Below are 19,221 nucleotides of genomic sequence, written 5' to 3' on the forward strand. Positions count from 1 at the left end.
GGTGTCATTGGGAACTTATCTGAGAGGCAGAAATTGCCCATTGCTCAAGGAACCTCTAGCACCCTGGTTGAGAAATCCTGACCTAGAGCTGCCATTCCCCCTTCCAGTCTGAGCTTTGCTTTACAGGGGTGATTAAAGTGATAGTAAACTTTGTTACACAACTTGTGCCTAGCAGGTAAGCCTATAATAAGGTGTACCTGTAGGTACTGTAAATATCTCCTAAACTTGCACCGTTTAAGGAGATATTCAGATTACATGCTGGCGGTGACATTACTGGTGCATGCGCTCTGAAGGTCCAGCTTACAGCGCCTGACCTTCAGAGCCCGTGCCATAAACGGTGGCGCAGGAGTGACGCCATCGTGTCCCGGCCACTAATGTAACCGGAGGCCGCGAATCCAGACGAAAAACCGGGAAAAGATGTAAGCCCTCTCAGCGGTGACAGTGTGGCACTGGAGGGCTTCTTTCTAAGGTAAGTTTCTCATAATGTGCTAGTATGCATTGCATACTAGCACATTATAGCATTGCCTTGCGGGGAATTTTTTTCTTTTACCACCCGCGGTTTACTACCTCTTTAAAATACATTGAATGTTTTTTATTTAGTTATATAACTGCAGTGATTGGTGTAGTTTACATCTGCCTAGAGTTTAGCTTTCATTTGAAAAAGAGTGCAGGAAACAGGTATTGTCACATTTCAGCAGATAATTATCAGCCAACACAATCTGTATATAGTAAGTGCATTTTCTGCTAGTACATTCCAGGAATGTTCATTATTCAATGTGCATTTCTCAGCCTGAAACGTAGGTCCGCTCTATTGCCCAACAGCAAAGTGTGCATGGTGAACCCATTTCACCTGCTGCCCCTATTATCTATCAAGAATGGTCCCAAGTTTGGAAGATTTGAATGACATGACATTGAAATGTTAGAGGCTTGATGCTTCAATGTCAGTTGTGGATGGACAGTGATGGGTTGAATCATCCACCTATTAGTCTTCTGTAGATGCAGCAATTTCAATCCTTTTTAACCAGATTTCAACTGCAAAAAATGACCAAACGAATCAACGCAACTTATCAGGAATGGTTAAGTTTTATAGCGTAGTTACATTGGTCCAGCTGGTTATGACTAAGGCCCACATAGGGCAGAAACACGTAAATGTTAGGACTTTTATTTTGAGAAATGGAGTAACTTTATGAGCCTGAGGACCGATCTAATACCTTCAATCAGTGTAAGTATTCATATGCCATACCTATGGGATCCCAGTGAAAGCAGGAAATCATTGTAGTAGTCTTCGCTACTACAGTGATTGCCGCTGTTTTCTGGGTCTTGTGGCAAGTGGCTGCCCTACTGCATAGCTGGTGGCATTTTTCCCAGTAATTGCAAGATATTCACCAATTGGACTAGATGGAGATTGTGTGATAGCCAGCGCAAGGGAAACTTCTTAGGGCACTAGTGGCGTCGCTATGGGGGTGACCCAGGGGTGCAGGCTGCACCCGGATGACACCTGCCAGACGGATGACACCAGGTGCGATCTGGGCCGGGGGGCAGGGTGGTGCTCTCTTGTAAAAAAGCCGCACTGGTCTGGCAGGGGCGTACTGGCATCTCTCCCGACCGGTCCGGCTGCCGGTACATACTGCAGGGCAGACACCCCCTCCTCATCCTCGGCTAGGACAATATACACAGAGAAGAGGGGGAGCCAGGGAGTGAGGGGACACTGCTGCATAAGCCACACTGATCTGAGGACATAGTGAGTCATATATGAATGGAGAGCTACCGGGGAAGGGGGCACAGTGACCAGGAAGGGGGGTGGAGATGGGCAGGTAAAAGTTGGTGTACACTTGGAGGAGTGATTTTGGGGGGGTTGAGGGAGGGGAGAGAACTTGTGCTAGAAGGAGGAGGGGATTTAATATCCCCCCAGCCCACCTTCTAGCACAAGGCCTCGCCACTCCCAGGGCAGCCCCCAGCATATATCCTCCCCCGCTCTAACCCTCCTTCTATTACAAGTCCTTTCCCGTCCTAACGTGCCCCCTAGTATATATCAGCCTCTCCACCCCACCTTCTAGCACAAGTCCTCTCCCCTCCTAGGGCACCCCCCAGCACAGACTCAACCCCTCCAACCCAACATTTAACACAAGTCCTCTCCCCTCCCAGAGCACCCCCAGCACATACTCGACTCCCCCAAACCCACCTTCTAACACAAGTCCTCTGCCCTCCCAATGCACCCCCCAGCACATACTCCACCCCCCCCCCCCCAAATCCACCTTCTAGCACAAGTCCTCTCTCTTTAAAGAACACCTCCCAGCACATACTCAACCCTCCCCCAAACCCACCATCTAACACAAGTACTCTACCCTCCCAGAGAAACCCCCCAGCACTTACTCGATCGCCCTCCAACCCACTTTCTAGCACAAGTCCTCCCCCGCTCCAAATCACACCCCCAACCCCAGCACATATCCAAAATCTGGATTTTACTTAACCATACCCCACCTCCTCCAGTCAGAGAGCACCTTGCATTTATTGAGAAAAATACCAGGTGCTTTGTAAGTCTCTCCTGTTCCGAACAAGCAACTCTCTGTGTTCATTATGCAGGAGGGCAGCATGAGGCCCAGAAGACAGCAAGCGTGAATGAAAAGTGATCTATGAATGGAGGAGGTGGACCCTTCCTTCATTGGCCTGTCCTCTATTCATAGATTGCCTTTTATTCATGCAATTATTGTACGGCTTCTATGAATTGAGGAGGGGGGGCGAAAAGCAGGCATTGTCGACATACTGGACAGCAGCAGACATGGTGATGGTGACCCTCAAATGGTGGATCTCCAGCTGTTGCAGAACTACAAGTCCCAGGAGGCATAGCAAGACTCTAACAGCCACAAGCAGAGACATGAGGCAGAGACATGATGGGACTCTCAGTTTTGCAACAGCTGGAGGGCCACAGTTTTCATATCCCTGCTCTAGGGGATGAAGTTTTTTTAAGGAGGTTGGAGGCACTGTGGGACACTGTTGGAGGTTGGGGCACTATGGAGGGCTGGAGACCCTGCAGCAGGCTGGGAGCACTGTGGGAGGATTGCTGTCATTGTGGGAGATTGGGGGACACTGTGGAGGCTGAAGGCTGTCAGGGGGCCTGGGGGGACTGTGGTGGAGGGACAGGTTGGTAGCCACTATGGCAGCTGGGAGGCTGTGTGGTGGCATAGGGCTCTCAGGGATCCTGGTGGTGCCCTGTGTCTCTATGAAAGGTTGGAGGGCAGTATGGGAGCTGGGAGGCACCATAGGATGTTTAAAGATCTGCAGCTGGCTGAAGGCCTTGGAGAAGGGAGGCTGCAACCCGGTAGTGGGCCACATATTACATAGTTTGGTAAATATAACGTTTAGTCTCCATTCACACTACCGCGACTTGTCAGGCGACTTGTCAGCGGTCCATCACGGTCCATGCAGTGCTACAGGACTCGTTCTAATAGGAGCGACACAAGTCGCTCCGACTTAGAAAAAGGGTCCTGTACTACTTTGGGGCGACCTCGGAACGACTTGCATAGACATTCATTATATGAAGTTCGTGCAAGTCGTGTGCAAGTTGCGGCGAAGTCGCGGTGCACGCGACTTCACAGGTCGCCCTCGAAGTCGTGCCGCTTCAGTGTGAATGCGGTCTAATAGTACAAAGATTGTATTGTTAGATGGAAGCATGTACATATGGTGACCCTAAGCCTGCCAGGCTTTACCTGTAGGTAAAATTTCACATTTAGGGGGCTTAACCGGTTCAGCAGGAACCAGACAAATTTAAATGTATGTATGGACACCCTGGTTGTACAAAAGTTGAAAGCCTGTCAGGTTTTTCTGAATGATCAGTGCTGGCAACTATAGGGAAGGCTGTCCGCCATGAGAACACAATAGTGTACCTGGAGAATTCCCCCAGCCACTTCAGATGGGGGAATTGGGACAATTTTTGTTTTCGTTAAACGAAAAAAATGCATAAAGTGCAGCCTGCCCCTCCTATCCTTTAAAAAAAAAATCTCCTAATGCATTTTCTTTACAGCTCAATTTAAATGCATCAGAAACAAGGACATGTCTCTTCATGTCGACAATTTACAAGGTGACTTTATGGCATTTCAGTCTGCACTCACAAACCGCCTACGCTTTTTTTTTTTCCAAACATTTACAGAGACAACATTAGAAGTCATTAAAGTTGTAAAGATTTCATCAGAGACCTCTAGAATGAGAATGCCGACTAACAAGTATACAAAAATGTAAGTTTCAGTGCAATTTAAGCAGAAAAGGGAACCTCATGTCTTTAAAGTTGGTGTCGCCTTAAAGCTCCAATGCTCGGCTTTGTTGTACTCAAAAGACGCGGTAAATGGAATCAAGAACCTGAGAGTCCCTTTTTACCTGCCAGTCGTGGTAAAGTGCCCGTGACCAGTATAATAGAGCTACGAAAATATCTCCAATGTGTTTACAAAGTCATAGTGTGACAACGACACTAAAATAAACGGCGTGCAAAAAAAAAAAAAAAATCAGCGTTGACCTCACTGCCATAATGTTATAGCAGTCACACCGAGTTTAATGACGCTTTAACGGAGACTGGATTTAAAACAACGTCATAGGTAAACATCAGGAATGTCAGACACTTAAAGAGAGAGCTGGATCAGGTTTTATTTAGATCATATTCATCTTTATTACCACATATGCTGCTGTTTCAATACTGCAAAAGTAACATAAAAGATAATGTTGCTAAAGCGAATGTAGATTAGAATTATCAACGTTATAGGGTTTATGTATAAAAATTTGCAACAAATCTTCATCATAATTTGCATAATATTTTTTTTCTAGGATTGTCAGCGCCATCTAGTGACGATAACGCTGTATTTTTCCTAAAATGCCCCAATCAGGAAAAATACTGCATTTTTGCCACTAGATGGCGCTGAAGATCCTAGGAAATAAACAGGCTAAGCAAATTAAGGTGACAATTTCTCCAACCTGTGTAAATGATTAACACATTAACACATTTGAACAGCTAAAAATGTTTTTACATAAATGCTGAAGTGTATCTAAAGCCAAGAACAAAAATGCTATATATTTTAACCTACCAGTCCTCAGATGTGGTAGCTGCATTTGTTTTCTCTTTTTTTTTTTTACTTTTTTTTTAACCTGGTGATGCTGCCAGTAATGCACTGCTGGTTGTCTAGGGTGACAACGCTCCCTTACTACAACTATATCTATGTAGGAGTAGGAGCAACATTGTGACCCTAAGTGCCTCACTGCTGATGTGGACTACGAAACACCTTTTATCTGTAGAGTACAGAGACGAACTGAACGAAGAACATTGACTGGTATTTTAGTGCACCAGAGGCTGATCAGTGCAGGAAGTCATGAGCTCACTGGATTTCTGGCAGGATTATCAGGTATTTTTTTTCAAAATTAACAAATAAAACACAGACAAAAGGGCATGTGTAAGAGAAGTTATATGTTAGGGTGCGCATACATATTTTGTTTCTATTACAGGAGTTGAAATACCTCTCCTGAGGAAAATGCTGCTTCAGGGTCCCTTCAGTACTGCCAACATGGCCAAATACTTGGTTACTTGGTCATGTGATGTCTGCTAAAGATGAGGACTGGGCAGCCTGAACTGTGGTAATCCCCTTTACCAGAGATAAGATGTCTATGTACCTAGGCCTCCTATTGTGTAGGCAATATTGAAGAGAACCCGGAGCAGCAGTTTCTCCAGTAATGAAAACTATTTCATTTCTTTATTTATTCAGGTAAGCAATGCTGATACTTATAAATATAGTCCACTTTAAAACATAGATCAAACCCAGGCCTTTCGTATGGATGAGACCGGTTCTGTAGACGTAATAAGGGTAAGGAATTGCTGGCCACTGTTGTACAATGTTGACTATCAGATGAGAGGAATCACTTGAGATTATGACATTGAGGTTCTTCAAATGGTGCAATGTCTCCACTCCAGATCTGTGGATGCTGCCCTTACTCCTTGAAATAGGAAAACGCTTTGCCCGACTGTATATCCTGGCCACGCATACTGGCTGGATCAGGAAGAAAACTTCATGATAAGTCAGTATTATAAGTCCAGAAACGTCATCGTCCTGGATAACATAGTATGCAATAGGGAGAACAAATAAGTGCAACCTGTCATTTACTTTTAACAGACAATAATGTCAGTGGCATAACTATGCATGATGGGGCCCCATAGCAAAACTATTAGGGCCCCCATGCTCACTTCTCTCCATCCCCAAGGCAGCCCAGGGATACAGAATCCTATTTTTCTTTGTAGCAGTCTCATAGAGGTTTCCAATGAGTATATACATTCAGTTTATCCAATAGGGTGGTGGTATAGAAGTCGATCAGTATATCAACTTCTGTACAACCAGTCTGCCCATACGTGGATTAAAATTCCAAATGTGGCCGGTCCCTGTTGAATTGGCCAAATTTCGAACCATGTATGGCCGGCTTAAGGCAGAGGCCCCCAAAGTTTGGCCTGTGGGCCAAATTCGACCTGCTAGAAGATTTTATCTAACCCTAAGTTAGGGTCAATGGCAAATCTTTAATGTACCCAGACTGGCTGCCTATAGATCTCTGTTTCAACCTCCTCCCCCCCCCCCCCAAATGTAACTGGGGACTCCGATTTAAGGACCCTGATGTAAGAGGGACACTGATGAGGACCCTGATATAAGGGGGACTCTAATTTAAAGCGGATTCTGATGTAAGGGGGACACTAACAGGGACCCTGATGAAAGGGAGGACACTCATTTATGGGGTAATTCTAATGTAAGGGGGATCCTGATGTAAGGGGTAATTCTAATGTAAGGGGGACCCTGATGTAAGGGGTAATTCTAATGTAAGGGGACTCGGATGTAAGGGTAGACTCTAATGTAAGGGGGAACTCTGATGGGAACACTGATGTAAGGAGTAATTCTAATATAAGGGGGACCCTGATGTAAATGAGGACATCAATGTAAGGGGTAATTCTAATGTAAGGGGGATCCTGATGTAAGGGGTAATTCTAATGTAAGGGGGACCCTTAAGTAAGGGGTAATTCTAATGTAAGGGGGACCCTGATGTAAGGGATAATTCTAATGTAAGGGGGACCCTGATGTAAGGGGTAATTCTAATGTAAGGGGGATCCTGATGTAAGGGGTAATTCTAATGTAAGGAGGACTCGGATGTAAGGGTAGACTCTAATGTAAGGGGGAACTCTGATGGGAACACTGATGTAAGGAGTAATTCTAATGTAAGGGGGACCCTGATGTAAATGAGGACACCAATGTAAGGGGTAATTGTAATGTAAGGGGGACCCTGATGTAAATGAGGACATCAATGTAAGGGGTAATTCTAATGTAAGGGGGACCCTGATTTAAGGGGTAATTCTAATGTAAGGGGGACCCTGATGTAAGGGGTAAATTCTAATGTAAGGGGACTCGGATGTAAGGGTAGACTCTAATGTAAGGGGGAACTCTGATGGGAACACTGATGTAAGGAGTAATTCTAATGTAAGGGGGACCCTGATGTAAATGAGGACACCAATGTAAGGGGTAATTGTAATGTAAGGGGGACCCTGATGTAAATGAGGACATCAATGTAAGGGGTAATTCTAATGTAAGGGGGACCCTGATGTAAGGGGTAAATTCTAATGTAAGGGGGATCCTGATGTAAGGGGTAATTCTAATGTAAGGGGGACCCTGATGTAAATGAGGACACCAATGTAAGGGGTAATTCTAATGTAAGGGGGACCCTGGTGTAAATGAGGACACCAATGTAAGGGGTAATTCTAATGTAAGGGGGACCCTGATGTAAGGGAAGACTATAATGTAAGCGGAACTCTGATGGGAACACTGATGAAAGGGGGCTCTTATTGGGATTTTGTTTTCCGTCTCACAAATATTTGAAAAACGTACAATGTGGGGCTCGTACTGAATTGTTTGGAGACCCCTGGTCTAGGGACACTGAAATAAACAATTATACTTCCCTTATTCCTCGTTCCTCTAGGATCTGACGCACCTTTTTTACTCTTCAGCATCCTGGAATAAGGAGGGCTATTGACGTCCTCAGTTCTCATGCTGGTCTTACATTCAACGTGGGGGAAAATTTACTAAAACTAGAACACTCAAAATCTGGTGAAGCTGTACATGGTAGCCAATCAACTTTAGCTTTAGTCTATTCAGTTAAGCGTTGAAAATAAACCTGGAAGCTGATTGGTTTCTTTGAAGAACTGCACCAGATTCTTCAATCTCCAGTTTTAGCAAATCCCCCTCATGGTGACATCGAAAAGCCTGCGACTGGAAGAGCGGTGGAGAGAAGCGACTTCTGAGGAATGGTTGTAGAGCTGGGAGGAATTCCGTATAGTGCATTTCCATTCCCTCTGGACTTAAGGCCCGTACACACGTACCGATCGTCGGCATACAAACGTCGGTGGACGAAGGATCTGCCGATTGTACGCGTGTTAGTATGGTGCCTCCGACAGATGTCTGCGCACAATCCGCGGACAAAAGTCTTTCTTGCAAACATGAAAATATTTGTATGCCGACACCAGAACGGACGATTGTTCACCTGTCAGTACACAATTCGGCCGACAGACCGCAGATTTGCAAGACTGGGCATGCTCAGAAAATAGAAAACACAGGGAAAGTTAACCATTACATGACATCACTTCTGCAGTCGGCGGACAAAATTCTTGTGCTGTCCTTGTGCTGTCTTTGCACTTTTCAGCAGACACCGACATCCCGGGGAGAAAAGAGGAACATTTGTATGCCGACCATCGGTACGTGTGTACGGGGCTTAAAAGAACACATTTCATTTCTAGGGGACCCACTACATCGGGAATTTGGGATAGGCAACGTGATACTTTTCCCAAATTCAGGGACATTTTCTTTTCTCAGATAAGGATGTCAGCTCATGATAAGATTTAATGTTTGTGTCTTGTGTCAGTATATTTTATATCATGTATTGAGGTGGAAAGGGGTCTGGGTCTTCTTCTCATTCTTGACTCAAGTAAAGTAATTATCTTTGGGAAGTAATGAGATGGTTTCTAATACAGGAGCTTTGTTTTTATTTGGAGAAAAATCTCACACCTACATCAGTCATCACAGTTCCTGACGGCTTTCCCAGGAGGTGACGCAGGTAAGGTGTCAATCACAGGGATTGTTGGTAACGGATGGAAAGTGACAGTTAGCTGCTGCTTTCATGGATTGCTGCGATGGTGGATCTGCTGGATGATCAAAGTCTCTCAGCTGCTGAAGGAAATAAAATACTTGGTCTCTTCTGTGAGGTTTTGTTTCCTCGATGATTAATTATACACCCTCTGCCATACGTTGTAATGTACCCTCTGATCTAACACTGTACAGTATATGTGATTTACTATACCATGCTTCTCCTATCTGCTATATGTTATAGTCTCTATCACATACTATGCTGTACACGCCAATTTACACCAAATACTGTATATTCTGCTGATTATCATATCTGCACCCTGTGCGATACATTGCAGAGCTCTCTGACATGTCCCTGTGCTGCTGATCCTCATACCTGCAATCTATGATATATACTATATATTGGTAATCCTCACACCTACACCCTGAGATATACATTGCACAGGACTGATCCTCACACCTATACCCTGTGATATACATTGCACAGCACTGATCCTCACACCTACACCCTGTGATATATATTGCACAGGACTGATCCTCACACCTACACCCTGTGATATACATTGCACAGGACTGATCCTCACACCTACACCCTGTGATATACATTGCACAGCACTGATCCTCACACCTATACCCTGTGATATACATTGCACAGCACTGACCCTCACACCTACACCCTGTGATATACATTGCACAGGACTGATCCTCACACCTACACCCTGTGATATACATTGCACAGCACTGACCCTCACACCTACACCCTGTGATATACATTGCACAGGACTGATCCTCACACCTACACCCTGTGATATACATTGCACAGCACTGACCCTCACACCTACACCCTGTGATATACATTGCACAGGACTGATCCTCACACCTATACCCTGAGATATACATTGCACAGGACTGATCCTCACACCTACACCCTGAGATATACATTGCACAGCACTGACCCTAACACCTATACCCTGTGATATACATTGCACAGCACTGATCCTCACACCTACACCCTGTGATATACATTGCACAGGACTGATCCTCACACCTACACCCTGTGATATACATTGCACAGGACTGATCCTCACACCTATACCCTGAGATATACATTGCACAGGACTGATCCTCACACCTACACCCTGAGATATACATTGCACAGCACTGACCCTAACACCTATACCCTGTGATATACATTGCACAGCACTGATCCTCACACCTACACCCTGTGATATACATTGCACAGGACTGATCCTCACACCTACACCCTGTGATATACATTGCACAGCACTGATCCTCACACCTACACCCTGTGATATACATTGCACAGCACTGATCCTCACACCTACACCATGTGATATACATTGCACAGCACTGATCCCCACACCTACACCCTGTGATATACATTGCACAGCACTGATACACATTACACAGCACTGATACTCAACCAACCACCCTATGATATATACACTGCAGAGCTATCAGACCTGTCCCTGTACTGCTGATCCTCATACCTACCTACAACATACAGTATATTGCTATTATACTCCCTGTGATCTACATTTCACACCTGCACCCTGCGATGTACATTGCACAGCACTGATCCTTGCACCTACAACTTATTCAGTCCTCAGACATGTCCTTGTTTTGATCCTCATCCATGAAATATGCATTTCAGTTTTGGTTACCTGATCACAAAAAGGATATTAGAGAACTGGGAAAGTGCAGAGAAGGACAACCAAAGTGATAAGAGGCATGGAGGAGCTCAGCTATGAGGAACTGAATTTATTCTCCCTTCAGAAGAAGAGATTAAGGGGAGATTATCACTGACTGTGGAAACTTCACACTGAACCTCATGCAACTTGGATTCTGTGCCTCTCCACTCCTCCTCCAGACTCTGGGACCTTGATTTCCAAATGAAATGCAACATTTTCCACAGTCTGTGATGATTTGGGGAGCCATGTCATCTGCTGGTGTTGGTCCACTGTGTTTTATAAAGTCCAAAGTCAGCGCAGCCCTCTACCAGGAATTCTAGAGCACTTCATGCTTCCCTCTGCTGACCAGCTTTATGGAGATGCGGATTTCATTTTCCAGCAGGACTTGGCACCTGCCCACACTGCCAAAAGTACCAATACCTGGCTTAATGATCATGGTATCACTGTGCTTGATTGGCCAGCAAACTTGCCTAACCTAAACCCCATAGAGAATCTGTGGATTATAGTCAAGAGGAAGATGAGAGACACCAGACCCCACAATACAGAGGAGGTGAAAGCCGCTATCAAAGCAACCTGGGGTTCCATAACACCTCAGCAGTGCCATAGGCTGATCGCCTCCATGCCATGCCGCATTGATGCAGTAATTCATGCAAAAGAAGCCCCCACCAAGTATTGCGTGCATACTTTTCTGTACATGGACATACTTTTCAGTAAGCCAACATTTCTGTATTAAAAAAAAAAATTTTTATTGGTTTTATGTAATATTCCAATAATCTTCTGAGATGCTAAATTTTGGGTTTTCACTAGCTGTAAGCCAAGAAAGAAATGCTTGAAATACATCACTCGGTGTGTAACACATCTATATAAAATATATGAGTTTCACTCTTTGAATTACTGAAATAAAATAACTTTTTGATGATATTCAAATTTTTTTTAGATTTTAGATGCACCTGTACATTGTATATCTCTGATCCCCATCCCTGCATCCAGTATACATTGTATATCTCTGATCCCCATCCCTGCATCCAGTATACATTGTATATCTCTGATCCCCATCCCTGCACTCAGTATACATTGTATATCTCTGATCCCCATCCCTGCATCCAGTATACATTGTATATCTCTGATCCCCATCCCTGCATCCAGTATACATTGTATATCTCTGATCCCCATCCCTGCACTCAGTATACATTGTATATCTCTGATCCCCATCCCTGCATCCAGTATACATTGTATATCTCTGATCCCCATCCCTGCATCCAGTATACATTGTATATCTCTGATCCCCATCCCTGCATCCAGTATACATTGTATATCTCTGATCCCCATCCCTGCATCCAGTATACATTGTATATCTCTGATCCCCATCCCTGCATCCAGTATACATTGTATATCTCTGATCCCCATCCCTGTTCTCAGTATACATTGTATATCTCTGATCCCCATCCCTGCACTCAGTATACATTGTATATCTCTGATCCCTGCACTCAGTATACATTGTATATCTCTGATCCCCATCCCTGCACTCAGTATACATTGTATATCTCTGATCCCCATCCCTGCATCCAGTATACATTGTATATCTCTGATCCCCATCCCTGCATCCAGTATACATTGTATATCTCTGATCCCCATCCCTGTTCTCAGTATACATTGTATATCTCTGATCCCCATCCCTGCACTCAGTATACATTGTATATCTCTGATCCCTGCACTCAGTATACATTGTATATCTCTGATCCCCATCCCTGCACTCAGTATACATTGTATATCTCTGATCCCCCATCCCTGCATCCAGTATACATTGTATATCTCTGATCCCTGCATCCAGTATACATTGTATATATCTGATCCCTACCCTTAGTATACATTGTATATCTCTGATCCCTACACCCAGTATACATTGTATATCTCTGATCCCTACACTTAGTATACATTGTATATCTCTGAGCCCTACACTTAGTATACATTGTATATCTCTGATCCCTGCACCCAGTATACATTGTATATCTCTGATCCCTGCACCCAGTATACATTGTATATCTCTGATCCCTACACTTAGTATACATTGTATATCTCTGAGCCCTACACTTAGTATACATTGTATATCTCTGAGCCCCCTCCGGTGTAGATGTCTGACCCCCCCCCCCCCCTCTCCGGTGTAGATAGTTGCCCCCTCCGTTGTAGATACTATAGTTGCTCCCCCTCCAGTCTAGATGGTTGCCCCCCTCCTCCGGTGCAGATGGTTGCCTTGTCCCCCCTCCAGTATAGTTGGTTGTCCCCCCTCCATGCCATGCCGCATTGATGCAGTAATTCATGCAAAAGAAGCCCCCACCAAGTATTGCGTGCATACTTTTCTGTACATGGACATACTTTTCAGTAAGCCAACATTTCTGTATTAAAAAAAAAATTTTTTATTGGTTTTATGTAATATTCCAATAATCTTCTGAGATGCTAAATTTTGGGTTTTCACTAGCTGTAAGCCAAGAAAGAAATGCTTGAAATACATCACTCGGTGTGTAACACATCTATATAAAATATATGAGTTTCACTCTTTGAATTACTGAAATAAAATAACTTTTTGATGATATTCAAATTTTTTTTAGATTTTAGATGCACCTGTACATTGTATATCTCTGATCCCCATCCCTGCATCCAGTATACATTGTATATCTCTGATCCCCATCCCTGCACTCAGTATACATTGTATATCTCTGATCCCCATCCCTGCATCCAGTATACATTGTATATCTCTGATCCCCATCCCTGCACTCAGTATACATTGTATATCTCTGATCCCCATCCCTGCATCCAGTATACATTGTATATCTCTGATCCCCATCCCTGCACTCAGTATACATTGTATATCTCTGATCCCCATCCCTGCATCCAGTATACATTGTATATCTCTGATCCCCATCCCTGCATCCAGTATACATTGTATATCTCTGATCCCCATCCCTGCATCCAGTATACATTGTATATCTCTGATCCCCATCCCTGCATCCAGTATACATTGTATATCTCTGATCCCCATCCCTGTTCTCAGTATACATTGTATATCTCTGATCCCCATCCCTGCACTCAGTATACATTGTATATCTCTGATCCCTGCACTCAGTATACATTGTATATCTCTGATCCCCATCCCTGCACTCAGTATACATTGTATATCTCTGATCCCCCATCCCTGCATCCAGTATACATTGTATATCTCTGATCCCTGCATCCAGTATACATTGTATATATCTGATCCCTACCCTTAGTATACATTGTATATCTCTGATCCCTACACCCAGTATACATTGTATATCTCTGATCCCTACACTTAGTATACATTGTATATCTCTGAGCCCTACACTTAGTATACATTGTATATCTCTGATCCCTGCACCCAGTATACATTGTATATCTCTGATCCCTGCACCCAGTATACATTGTATATCTCTGATCCCTACACTTAGTATACATTGTATATCTCTGAGCCCTACACTTAGTATACATTGTATATCTCTGAGCCCCCTCCGGTGTAGATGTCTGACCCCCCCCCCCCCTCTCCGGTGTAGATAGTTGCCCCCTCCGTTGTAGATACTATAGTTGCTCCCCCTCCAGTCTAGATGGTTGCCCCCCTCCTCCGGTGCAGATGGTTGCCTTGTCCCCCCTCCAGTATAGTTGGTTGTCCCCCCTCCGGTGCGGATGGTTGCCTTGCCCCCCCTCCAGTATAGTTGGTTGTCCCCCCTCCGGTGCGGATGGTTTGCCCCTCCTCCTCGGTCACACACAATGCAGGTCGCCCAGACACGTCTCGCTCCATCAATCTGCGGCCACCCGCATTCCAAGGCACATCCCTCCCGTAGACTCTGATTGGTGGCAGAGTGGCGATGGGCGGGCTCGGTGAGTATATAAGGATTGGCTGTACGCTCAGTTTCCAATCACCGCTAACATTCCCGATCTGAGAGCGGGTAGAATTTCTCTCTCTGTGTGTGACGTCATTATCATGTGTCTGGAATCAGGAGAACGCTCCCGGCGGTGCAGAGCCCACCTGCCCGCACTGCTCCTGTCTGACAGCTCAGCCTCCTCCTCCCCTGACCCGGAGAGTGCGGTAGCCATCATACCGGCACTGAGAGCCAGGAACTGCCGCCCCGAGATCTTCACCTTCGATGTGGAGGCCGTACAAGCTGCACCTGCCAAGCCGGCCAGAAGGGGCACCCTGGGGCCAAGGGGCAAGAGAAACCGCAGGGTGCTGTACCCGGCCAAGGTGCGCAAATACCTACCGCAGCCAAAGACTGACCGGCCCCTGCGCTGGCTCTACATTCTGTGCCTGCTGGTCTTCGTTCAGATCTGCTGCGAGGAGGGCATCCAGGAGGAGCAGACCCTGCCAGCCGTGCTAACCATGGGCGATCTGCAGATCTATTCCCCACCTCTCTACATAGAGACCCCGGTACCCTTCACCAACCACAGCCAAGGGCTCCACATCAACCACAGCCAGGGGGTTCACATCAACCATGCCACCCTCAGCTGGATGATATACCAACGATGAGAGGGAGAGAACCCAACCTGAGCCCTGCACAAAGTCTGATCAGAGACTGCTGCCAACATGAAGGGGCCCCCAGGGGCCACACTACCGGATACTTGAAGAAGAGGAGGCACTGCTGCTTCCTTGCTGCTACCCCTGGCAGAGACTGTCCTATGACTGACACTTGAATCCACAGGATCTGCCACACAGACTCTTATTTATCTTTAATCTATTCCTATTTATATATGTTTATATTTATGATATGAAGAATTATTTATGAATTGAACAATGCTGACTGATTTCATGTTTTAATGACATTATGTGTTAATAAATTAATTATTTTATTTATATCTCTTGTTTCCTGAGGATTTTATTGGTGGATGATAATACAATGCTGGTGATTGCATCATAAAGGGTTTAATAAGTTGCATTTTAGAATTTATACATTTAAAGTGTTTAAAACTAAGCCAATTTTATTAGGAGTTTTGGGTTATGCAAGTACAAAAAATGGCGCCTTTTATTTATTTTTTTTCGGATTAGTAGAACAATTATAAAATAGTAATATTTATTTTAAAAAATAACTTGTTGTTTATAAATATGACAGGCAAACAATACATAATTGTTTATGAATATAACTGGTAAATAATACATTTTCTGAAATTTAAACATTTATAAAGCTATGCAAGAAATTTAAACTGAGGTTTAATTTAATAACTAAAATTTGAGGATTGATTTAAAGGGTCGTCTTCAGCTCAAAACAACAGGTCCAAATTAAAAGCCGAAGCTTCCTTTGATCACACATACATGGTAAGGATTGCCATATAAAATGTACTGGGTTGTGTGCCCAGTCATAAAGGATTTCCTTTGGTTGCGGTCAGGCACTTCTGCAATTTTCTGCCGGTCAGTGAATTCAGTATAAACCGGAAAGGAGGAAACAGAGGAGTGGGTGATGCACACCATGGTTAAATCACATCCGTATCAAAATGGCACAATGTGGATTTCAAAATTTAGGACAAAAAAAAATAAAATAAAACCGCATGATGGTTGTACTCACAATTCCAAGAAAGATGTCTGAGCCTAAAAGTAAATAAAACCCAGGCTTAAGCTGGCCATACACTATACATTCTGATTGTATAATCACTGAACAATCACTTTTAGGGTGACCATACAGTACTATCTCAGGGTTAGGCAACCTTTGATGGTGATCTACCTGGACAACATGGAAGAGATCAAAGATTCCCAAGGTGCAGCACCCTTATTGTTTTACAATTAAGCCCCCAATAAAAAGATGACATGAAGAACACAGTGTGTCATAGTAGTGTCCTTTGCCCCCCTTCACATCACTTCCCACAGTAGAACCCTCTGATACCACCACAGTAGTGTTCTCTGCCCCCATTACATCCTCCCCCCACAGTAATGTACTCTGTCTGCCCCCACACAGCAGTGTACTCTGCCCTCCCCTCCCCGTAGTGTCTTATGCCCCTCTGCTCCCCTGTCTCACACACATTATTGTCCTCTGCCCCTCTTTACATCACCCCCTCAGTAGTGTCCTGTGTCCCCCCTCCACAGAAGTGTCCTCTGCCCCCAACCCCCCCTCCCAAAGTAATGTCCTGTACCACTACCACAGTAGTGCCCCCTTCACATTCTCCCCCACAGTAATGTACCCCCCCCAGTAGTGTCCTATTCCCCCCTTCACATCACCCCCACAGTAGAACCCTCTGACACCACCACGGCCCCACAGTAGTGTTCTCTGCCCCCTTTACATCCTCCCCCACAGTAATGTACTCTGTCTGCCCCCCTAGTGTCTTATGCCCCTCTGCTTCCCTGTCTCTCACAGTATTGTCCTCTGCACCTCCATACATCACCCCCTCACAGTAGTGTCCTGTCCCCCCCCCCCAAAGTAGTGTCCTGTGCCCCCCTCCACAGTAGTGTCCTCTGCCCTCAACCCCCCTCCCATAGTAATGTCCTGTACCACCACCACAGTAGTGCCCCCTTCACATTCTCCCCCACAGTAATGTACTCCCCCCCCCCCAGTAGTGTCCTATGCCCCCCTTCACATCACCCCCACAGTAGAACCCTCTGACACCACCACGGCACCACAGTAGTGTTCTCTGCCAACTTTACATCCTCCCCCACAGTACTGTACTATGTCTGCCCCCACACAGCAGTGTCCTCTCCCCCCCCCCCTAGTGTCTTATGCCCCTCTGCTTCCCTGTCTCACACAGTATTGTCCTCTGCACCTCCTTACATCACCCCGTCACAGTAGTGTCCTGTCCCCCCCCCCCCCCAAAGTAGTGTCCTGTGCCCCCCTCCACAGTAGTGTCCTCTGCCCCCAACCCCCCTTCCATAGTAATGTCCTGTACCACCACCACAGTAGTGCCCCCTTCACATTCTCCCCCACAGTAATGTACTCCCCCCCCCCCAGTAGTGTCCTATGCCCCCCTTCACATCACCCCCACAGCAGAACCCTCTGACAGCACCACAGTAGTGTTCTCTGCCACCTTTACATCCTCCCCCACAGTACTGTACTATGTCTGCCCCCACACAGCAGTGTCCTCTCCCCCCCCCCCTAGTGTCTTATGCCCCTCTGCTTCCCTGTCTCACACAGTATTGTCCTCTGCCCCTCCTTACATCACCCCCCTCACAGTAGTGTCCTGTTTCCCCCCCCCCCCCCCAAAGTAGTGTCCTTTGCCCTCCTCCACAGTAGTGTCCTCTGCCCCCAACACCCCCTCCCATAGTAATGTCCCGTACCACCACCACAGTAGTGCCCCCTTCACATTCTCCCCCACAGTAATGTACTCCCCCTCCCAGTAGTGTCCTATGCCCCCCTTCACATCACCCCCACAGTAGAATCCTCTGACCCCACCACCACCACAGTGGTGTTCTTTGCCCCCTTTACATCCTCCGCTACACTAATGTACTCTGCCCCCACACAACAGTGTCCTCTACCCTCCTCAGTAGTGTCTTATGCCCATTGCCCCCCTGTCTCACACACACTTGTCCTCTGCCCCTCTTCACATCACCACTTCACAGTGGTGTCCTGTGCCCCCCTTCCACAGCAGTGTCCTCTGCCCCCTTCAAAGCAGGGCCTCCAACCCTCCCTCCCTCCTGTAGTAATGTCCTGTACCCCCCCCCCCCCCCATAAGCAGTATCCACTGCCCCACCCTCCCACAGTAGTGACCTCTGCCCCTATGCCTCCCTCCCTTACTCAGTAGTGTCCTCTGCCCTCCTTATAGCAGTGTCCTCTGCTCCCCCTCCACAGTAGTATCTTCTGCCCCTCTGCTCTCCCCTTCCACAGTGGTGTCTATCCTGCTGATTGGACAATGTAGGAGCGTCAGCAAACAAAGGGAGTCATCACCCTGCTCCTCACTCGTTTCAGCAATTATTCTGTGTTTCTGCTTCATGCAATCAATCTTAAATAGCAATATTCAATTTCTATGATCATATACTGTAAATTAATCTCTATTGGGTCTAATTTTTTTTTAAATAGATATTTATTGGAAGATTTCTCAGGCAAATAATGAAAAAAAAAAAAAATCAATGACAAAGATGAAGAAAATGAACATAAAACACATACTGATACAACGAAATGAAAAGAAGCACACTAAGTTACATAATAACTTGCCACAGAAATCAAACTGAGTCAACCAAAGCTGTACCAGTGTAAGGTTCCATGTACACTGACAGCTCCTGACCGCAGGAAAATGGGGCAAAAAAGTAAACCGCCTTTTTGGCCCAGTGTTACTGAAATTTTACATTTGCCTGCAGTCAAAACGTTCCTATCCTGAAGGCGATTCTTCCACGTTCAGGGAGGGAAAGTCCAAGCTCACCTAAGCGCAACAGATCCTAAACT

The 19,221-nt window shown here is 45.6% G+C and overlaps 1 protein-coding gene across 1 annotated transcript; it reads left to right on the plus strand.

The window, feature by feature from the left end:
• Positions 1–14,849: 14,849 nt before the first annotated feature.
• IER3 (immediate early response 3) lies at positions 14,850–15,671 on the plus strand (the record flags this gene model as incomplete). Its single annotated transcript, XM_082264704.1, has 1 exon — positions 14,850–15,671. One exon carries the CDS (start codon positions 14,850–14,852, stop codon positions 15,390–15,392), a length of 543 nt encoding a protein of 180 aa, XP_082120830.1. The 3' UTR covers positions 15,393–15,671.
• Positions 15,672–19,221: the final 3,550 nt, after the last annotated feature.

The sequence above is a fragment of the Pelophylax lessonae genome (genome assembly GCF_965119305.1).
Source record: "Pelophylax lessonae genome assembly, chromosome: 7".
Lineage (NCBI taxonomy): Eukaryota > Metazoa > Chordata > Amphibia > Anura > Ranidae > Pelophylax > Pelophylax lessonae.